The following is a 9,046-nucleotide window of genomic DNA, read 5'->3' on the forward strand; positions in this document are numbered from 1 at the left end:
AAAAAAAAAAAGAGAAACTTTCCCTTCTGCTTTAAATAAGTTCTTATCTCATCAAATGTATAAAATTGAAACTTTTGGAAAATCACTTAATGATCGTCTCCCTTACTTCTTCATTTAAAAGTTATAATAATAAATACCCACACATGTAATTACACATTCTAGGCTGGATTGGTGGCTCACACCTGTAATCCCACCACTCTGGGAGGCCGAGGCCAGTGGATCACCTGAGGTCGTTGGGAGTTCGAGATCAGCTTGACCAGCATGGAGAAACCCCATCTCTACTAAAAATACAAAATTAGCCAGGCGTGGTGGCGCATAACTGTAATCCCAGCTACTCGGGAGGCTGAGGCAGGAGAATCTCTTGAACCCAGGAGGCAGAGGTAGTGGTGAGCTGAGATCACGCCATTGCACTCCAGCCTGAGCAACAAAAGCAAAACTCGGTCTCAAAAAAAAAAAAAGTTACACATTCAATATATTCATTTTTATTCTGAAATGACCATACCCCTACCCTTACTGAGAAAATGTACTTGATGAAGTGTGTCATATTCCCCCCAGATATACTGGCAAGATTTTTAAAAGGTTGGGAGTTATTGAACTAGTCCCGTTCTTTTATTTTACAGCATGGAAAGTAAGACTCAGACAGCAGCCAGAACTCTCCTTAATTTTATACAATTATACAACTAATTTTCAGTATGTCTGCATTTGGAATTTAGATCTGCTAGCTTCCAGTGTTATTCTCTTTCCTTTTTAATTCCTTAAAACTGCCTTTGTGTGATGTACTATGTTCTTAATGATTCTAGGGAATACATGGCAAGAAGAGAGGGATAAATTTGCCAGGGATCCCATTACAAAGCAATTGGCTGAGATAGGATAAATTCATTAGATCATGCTTTGTACACCTCTTCTCTTGGTACCTGTTAAGTTCCAGCTCATCAACATGGAATGTATTTTTTCTTTCTCTTTTCTTTTTCTTTTTCTTTTTCTTTTTTTTTTTTTTTTGAGATGGAGTTTTGCTCTTATCGCCCAGGCTAGAATGCAGTGGTGCAATCTTGGCTCAGGCTCACTTCAACCTCCTTCTCCCAAGTTCAGGCAATTCTCCTGCCTCAGCCTCCCGAGTAGCTGGGATTACAGGTGACTGCCACCACGCTCAGCTCATTTTTGTATTTTTAGTAGAGATGGTGTTTTACCATGTTGGCTAGGCTGGTCTCAAACCCCTGACCTCAGGTGATTCACCCGCCTTGGCCTCCCAAAGTGCTGGGATTACAGGCGTGAGCCACCGTGCCTGGCTGGAATGTACTTTTTGTAATAGTATGTTGTGGATTGCAAAACTTTTTTGTATCTTTTAAAATTTCTGTTTGATACCTGAGAAAATTACAGAGATGATGAAATGCAGCCACAGAATTATCTCATAGGATTTTGTGTGATTTCTCTAAAGAGAGGATATGTAGATTAAAAGATTATTTGGTCCTTTCATTAAATACACATTTATTGAGAGCCTGTGTATTGGTCAACTATGTGTTGGTCACTGACCTAGGTATATGAATAAATAGTATAAGTCCTAAAAGGAAATTTGTGGTATTGGTACTTAGTTTTAACCTAGGATGAGATGTTGGGTTTTAACAATCTGTTAATAAACCCTGGAAAGAAGAGGCAAATGATCTAGTAGTATTGAATTGGAATCTTCTCATGATTTTTTTTTTTTGGAGATTATCTCCAGTGTACTTGTTGATCTTGCTTTTATGTTTAAGGATAGGCCTTTTTCTACCCAAAATACAGTTGACCTTTGAACATCACGGGTTCGAACTGTGTGGGTCTACTTAACACACACATTTTTTTCAACCAAACATAAATAAAACAGCATTCACAGAATTTGAAACTTCCTTACATGGCTTTTTGTACACATGGTTCTGTAGGGCTGGCTGCAAGACTTGAGTATGCCGGGATTTTGATATAGGCAGTGGTGTGGGGGTTCTAGAACCAATCCACCAGTATACCCAGGAATGACTGTATTGTTTGTTGTATTTTTTTTTTTTTTTTGAGATGGAGTCTTTCTCTGTTGCCCACACTGGAGTGCAGTGGCACGATTTCAGCTCACTGCAAGCTCTTACCTTCCCGGTTCAAGCGATTCTCCTGCCTCAGACTCCCGAGTAGCTGGGATTACAGGCACATGCCACCACGCCCGGCTAATTTGTGTATTTTTTAGTAGACATGGGATTTCTCCATGTTGGCCAGGCTGATCTCAAACTCCTAACCTCAGGTGATCCACCCGCCTCAGCTTCCAAAAGTGCTAGGATTACAGGCATGAGCCTCCACACCCAGCCCAACTGTATTGTTTTTTTTGATAATCTCAGGTGTCTGTTATTCACTCAGAATCTGCTTATAATTATACTTTTAACATCTTGCATCTGGATTTCTTTATGTGTAGAGAGCAGAGTAGGGTGATATGACTCTAAAGTGGGTCATTTTGGCCTTTTGTTAGATAAAAACATCCACTGAGTAAAGAGAAAACTAGAACAGAAAGTTGGTGTCTTTCACTGTGAATACCTGGAATTGAAGGTGTCATCATTTTCACTCTTTTTTAACTCCGTTTCTTTCAGTTCCTATTGTTCTTGCCATAAATAAATGTGACAAAACTGAGGCTGATCCTGAAAGAGTGAAAAAAGAGCTGCTGGCTTATGATGTGGTATGTGAAGATTATGGAGGTGATGTTCAAGCAGTGCCTGTCTCTGCACTTACGGTAAATGTGGGGACCTCATATGAATATGCCTGAATGGGAACGCTGTTCACAATGCACACAGTATATTACATCTAAAGAACATTTTGATGTACATAATTTGTGTTGTTTTTAAAACATTTTCTGGGTTTCAAGCAAAGATGGTATTATCTTGGTTTGGCACATTAGGAGTTAGGCTCAGAGAGGTCAGTCACCAGCTGATCAGTGTGGAGTCAGGTCTAAATGGAATATGTTTTTTATTATGAGATACTTAGGATGAGGATAAATGGGGAATAAGGGAAATAGTAGGATAAAGATGTGGTGCGATCACAGCTCACTGCAGACTTAACCTCCAAAGCTCAAGCTGTCCTCCCACCTCAGCCTCTTGAGTAGTTTGGGTTACAGGCAGGTGCCATCCCATGCCTAGCTAATTTTTAAAATTTTCTGTAGACATAGGGTGTCACTGTGTTGCTTAGGCTGATCTTGAACACCTGGCCTCAAGCCATTGTCCCACCTTGCCTTCCAAAGCACTGAGATTACAAGTGTGAGCCACTGTGCCTGACCAAAGACTGTCTTAAGCAGAAATGAAATCCAGTTGTTAACAAAAAAGTGCTTGTATTTCGTGCCTCTTACAAGTGGAAAACAGGCCTTACAGCATTTAAGGGATTTAAACAAAAAGTTCATGAATACCAAGATTAAATATTAAGGTTGATTTTGTTTTTGATTGACTGAATGTTTTTGTGGATTAAATTGCTACATGTTTTAAAATGTTATTTATAATAAATTCCATTTTCTTTTTTTTTCTTTTTTTTTTTTGAGACGGAGTCTCACTATCACCCAGGCTGGAGTGCAGTGGCCGAATCTCAGCTCACCGCAAGCTCCGCCTCCCAGGTTCACGCCATTCTCCTGCCTCAGCCTCCCGAGTAGCTGGGACTACAGGCGCCCGCCACGTCGCCCGGCTAGTTTTTTGTATTTTTTAGTAGAGACGGGGTTTCACCGTGTTAGCCAGGATGGTCTCGATCTCCTGACCTCGTGATCCACCCGTCTCGGCCTCCCAAAGTGCTGGGATTACAGGCTTGAGCCACTGCGCCCAGCCTCATTTTCTTTGACATTACCATCTATTCTTTCTTGAATATAAGCACCAAGGAAAGTCAGTACTTGCCTCATATCAGTGTTTTCCAATTCTCTTACCCCGTAGAGGTTGCTGCTAAGTAACGATTTCCTTTTTTGTCCATCCTTGTTATATTACAAAGTTTATTTATAATATAGCCTTTTTTTTTTCTCCTGATCATTCACTGAAGGGATGGTGGGTTAATCTACACCTTCCTCCAATTAAATCTCATTTCATCTTTACTTTTCCTAAATGTGTTACCTCCAAGATACTTAGAAATTATGCCTCCATTAGTAGTAAAACTGTGCATCTTTTTCTCTGAAATTTATAAAATGCTAACTTAGACTTTGTTATCTTCTGCACTATCTCTCAATTGTTATTGCACTCCAAAAGCCATGTTAAGCTTACTACAATAAGATTAAAATATCTGGCCAGGCGCAGTGACTTAAGCCTGTAATTCTAGCACTTTGGGAGGCCAAGGTGGTCGGATCCATTGAGGCAGGAATTCAAGACCAGCCTGGGCAACATGGTGAGACCTTGTCTCTACAAATAAACACAAAAATTAGCCTGGCTTGGTGGCATGTGCCTGTAGTCCTAGCTATTGGGGAGGCTGAGGCTAGAGGATCACTTGAGCGAGGGAGGCGGAGGTTGCAGTGAGCTAAGATGATGTCACTGCACTCCAGCCTTGATAACAGAGTGAGACCCTGTGTTAAAAAAAAAAAAAAAAATTAAAATATTTGAAGAGTTGACTACCTTTTCTGACCAGATACCATGAGATGAGTAGGTAGATATAAAGCTGCTTAGGCAGATTTGGAGGTGTGTCAGAGATGATTCCAAGGGAATGGAGGGGATTGGAAGAGAGTGGCAGGGAGGTAAGATGAGGCCTTCTTTTCTAAGATATGTAAAGGATTACTTCATGCAAGGAAACAGTTGTAGTTCTGCTTTTTGGAGCAGCATTTTGTAAATTGGAATAAATACTAGGAATAAGTGGGTGGGTAAGCAAAATATTTAGTCAATTTTTTTTGTTTTACAGTTGTCTACTGTTTTATTTTTTATTTTTTGAAACAAAGTCTTGCTGTGTGTCTCAGGCTGGAGTGCGTGGCATGATCTTGGCTCACTGCAACCTCTGCCCCTGGGTTCAAGCAATTTTCCTGCCTCAGCCTCCTGAGTAGCTGGGATTACAGGCACATGCCACCACACCCGACTAATTTTTTGTATTTTTAGTAGAGATAGGGTTTTACCATGTTGGCTGGTCTCGAACTCCCAAGTGCCAGTTTCAGCTTCCCAAAGTGCTGGGATTACAGGCATGAGCCACTGTGCCCGGCCCTTGTCTGTTGTTTTATATTTGGTAACAACTGTGAGCAATCTCTTAGCTGATACGAGGAGTGGAAAAATACCTTGCCTATCAGTTCCAGTTCCATCACCAGTTAATCGGCTGTGTGATCTTGGAGCCCTAGACAGCATAGTAAACAGAGACCATGAAAGGTAAAAGAATCACCCACTCCAGCTTCTTCATTTTATGGTTGAGGTAAGGATATCCAGGGAGGTGAGGTGATTTTTTTTTTAAAGGGTGCACAGCTGGGTGGTTATAAAGCACAGCTTAGAGCCTGGATCTCTAGTTGGTGCTTTTTCTCCTCATTTATTTATTTTCTCATCATTTATTTAATAAGGGTAAGTAATGCTTGATTTACCTTATAGGATTCTTGAGTTGATCAAATGAAATAATAGATGTGAAATCTCGTTCAGTTGGGTAGAACTTAAAAAAAGAAAGCAAGAGGAAGGAAACACAATTGTAGGGACAGAGGAGAAAGAAAAGAATGAAGCATTGCATGTGTTTATGAAAGGGATAGTAACAAGTACCACCAGTGGCCATACTTTAAAAAAAAAAAATAGGCCGGGCGCGGTGGCTCAAGCCTGTAATCCCAGCACTTTGGGAGGCCGAGATGGGCGGATCACGAGGTCAGGAGATCGAGACCATCCTGGCTAACCCGGTGAAACCCCGTCTCTACTAAAAACACAAAAAACTAGCCGGGCGAGGTGGCGGGCGCCTGTAGTCCCAGCTACTCGGGAGGCTGAGGCAGGAGAATGGCGTGAACCCAGGAGGCGGAGCTTGCAGTGAGCTGAGATCTGGCCACTGCACTCCAGCCTGGTCGACAGAGCGAGACTCCGTCTAAAAAAAAAAAAGCCAATAGCCACTTATTCCTTACAAGATCTGTCCATGGCTCAGGTTTTCTTGCTGATCCCTCCCTCTCTTCCATTCTTCCCATTCTCTTTTTTCTTAGTTTCTTTTCCCCTCCCTCCCTTCCTTTCTTTGTTAAATTGAGTAATCATGCTTTTAATGATTAAAGAGAAAATTATAATATATCTTGCAAGAATTATGTGACTTTCTGTCCTTGGTATTTATATTTACTGATAATATTTATTAATGTGTATTAACAACCTTTGTTATTGTTAAAGGGCAATAATCTGATGGCTTTGGCAGAAGCAACAATTGCTCTTGCAGAAATGTTAGAATTGAAAGCAGATCCCAATGGTCCAGTGGAAGGAACAGTAATAGAGTCTTTCACAGACAAAGGAAGAGGGTAGGACTCTTAAACTGCTTGCCTTTTTAATTTGTTCTGTGGTTTTTGTGACTTGATTATATGATGATATATTATTTTTGTTGCATGTTATTGTTAGTTCATGAACAATATTTTCAAAGCATTTGTTTTAAAAAGTATGTTGTTGTTTGTAGTGACACAAGAACACAAGAATGCAGTTATTATCAGCAGACCATAGCAACTATCCATATACATCTGGTAGTCATATTTAAATGACATAAGTAGTTCAATTTGTTTTATTTTTTTCCCTCACTGACTCGACTGAATTGGTAAAGTCTTACAGATAACATAAATTAGAATGAAATACCAATAGTTGCATTTTAGGGTTTGTAAATTCTTTATACCTTACCCATTAATATAATACGCAGAAAGATCTTTGAAGTGGTGTGCTTGAATTTTCCTCCATATCAGCAAGAGAGGTTTTCTCATTGCTTTACACTCTCTAACAACTGTGAGTAATCCCTTAGCTGATGGAGACTGGGATAGAAAGTGGGTTAAGATTCTGTCAGAACACTTTGTTCCCTGTTTCTTCTCTTAGCATAACCTTGTAAGAAATTATTTTTTTTAAATTGTGGTAAGAAACACCTAACATCCCATTTATTATGTTAACCATATTTAAATATACAGTTCAGTATTGTTGTTTATTCACATTGTTGTGCAACAGATCTGTTGAACAATTTTATCTTGTAAAACTGAAAGTCTATACCTTTTAAAATTACCTTAGTCCTTCTCCCGAGCCCTTGGCAACCACCTTTCTGTTTTCTGTTTTTCTTTTATGTATTTATTTTTGAGACAGACTTTTGCTCTTGTTGCCCAGGCTGGAGTGAAGTGGCCATGATCTCAGCTCACTGCAACCTCCGCTCCCTGGGTTCAAGCGATTCTCCTGCCTCAGCCTCCCAAGTAGCTGGGATTTACAGGCACCCGCCACCACGCCTGGCTAATTTTTGTATTTTTGGTAGAGACAGGGTTTTCGCCATGTTGGCCAGGCCAGTCTCGAACTCCTGACCTCGGGTGATTCACCCGCCTCGGCCTCCCAAAGTGCTGGGATTACAGGCGTGAGCCACTATGCCTGGCACTGTTTTCTGTTTTTATTTTGTGACTAATTTAGATACTTCATATGGGTGGAATCATACAGTATGTGTCCATTTGTAACTGGCTTATTTCATTTTGTATAATGTTCTAGAGTTTCATTCATGTTGTAGCCTATGCAAAGATTTCCTTTTTTAAAAAAATTTAATATTTATTTATTTTTTAATTTTTCTTTTTTTGAGATGGAGTCTTGCTCTATCACTGACCAGGCTGGAGTGCAGTAGTGCGATCTCGGCTCAGTGCAACCTCCGCCTCCCAGGTTCAAGTGATTCTCCTGCCTCAGTCTCCTGAGTAGCTGGGACTATAGGCGTGTGCTACCACACTCGGCTAATTTTTGTATTTGTAGTAGAGACAGGGTTTCACCATGTTGGCCAGGCTGGTCTCGAACTCCTAACCTCAGTTGATCTACCCACCTCGGCCTCCCAAAGTGCTGGGATTACTGGTGTGAGCCATTTCACCCAGCCTATTTTTTTTTAATTGAGATGGGGTCCTGCTATGTTGCCCAGGCTGGTCTCAAACTCGTAAGCTCAAGTAGTCCACCCACCTTGGCCTTCAAAAGTGCTGGGATTACAGCCATGAGCCACTATATCTGGCCAATTTCCTTCTTTTTAAAGACTGTATAATATTACTTTGTATGTAAAATCCACATTTTCTTTGGAAGAAATGTCCATTTGTCTTCTGATGGACATTTGGGTTGCTTCTACTTCTTGGCTATTGCAAATAAATTTGTTTAAAATGGTCTTGATAGGCTGACTTTGAACTCATGGGCTCAAGTAATCCTCTTGCCTTAGCCCGCTGAATAGCTGGGATTGCAGGTGTGCCACTGCACCCAGCTTTGAAATGTTTTTATAGTATGAAAAACTGCTTAAGAAGTTAAGTGGTGGAATTAATCTTGTGTATACATGTTTATATAATTTAAACTTCATAAAGATATCTTTGCTCTACTTAAAGTACAATTACATCCTGATTATGACATTAAAAATATACTTTTATTTTCATTTTAGTCCTGTTACTACAGCTATAATTCAAAGAGGAACTTTAAGAAAAGGCTGTGTTCTGGTTGCTGGAAATTGTTGGGCAAAAGTACGCTTAATGTTTGATGAAAATGGAAAAACAATCCATGAGGCCCATCCCAGCATGCCAGTGGGAATTACAGGCTGGAGAGACCTTCCTTCTGCAGGAGAAGAAATTCTTGAAGTAGAATCTGAGGTATATCAAGCTTAATTCCTATATATTGGATGTAATATAATGATTTTAAATGTCAGTTTACAATGTTATACCAAATATGTGTATTAATGTTAACAAATCTAGATTATAAGAGGCTGTGAGGACGCAAGTTGTGCTATTGTAGCATTAGACTATAGAATTTTGGGGGGGATAAGATTTTTAAATCATTTCAATGACATAAGCTCTCAAATTAAAATTTTACATGTTTCTTGAAACTTATAAAAGTAGCAGTTTCATACATGAGTTACGCTAATTTCCTATTGGGGGACAACACAAAGGCTTTTTTTTTTTTTTTTTTTGAGATGG

At 39.9% G+C, this 9,046-nt stretch overlaps 1 protein-coding gene across 1 annotated transcript in view; it reads left to right on the forward strand.

Annotated features, from left to right (window-relative positions):
- Positions 1-9,046, forward strand: part of MTIF2 (mitochondrial translational initiation factor 2) — a 37,109-nt gene that overhangs the window by 20,155 nt on the left and 7,908 nt on the right. The window contains exons 8-10 of the mRNA XM_011957447.1: positions 2,598-2,737; positions 6,282-6,406; positions 8,518-8,722. Of these exons, the coding sequence (XP_011812837.1) occupies positions 2,598-2,737; positions 6,282-6,406; positions 8,518-8,722 (470 nt within the window). The remainder of the gene's footprint in view (positions 1-2,597; positions 2,738-6,281; positions 6,407-8,517; positions 8,723-9,046) is intronic.

Source organism: Colobus angolensis, unplaced genomic scaffold (assembly GCF_000951035.1).
Source record: "Colobus angolensis palliatus isolate OR3802 unplaced genomic scaffold, Cang.pa_1.0 Scaffold442, whole genome shotgun sequence".
NCBI lineage: Eukaryota > Metazoa > Chordata > Mammalia > Primates > Cercopithecidae > Colobus > Colobus angolensis.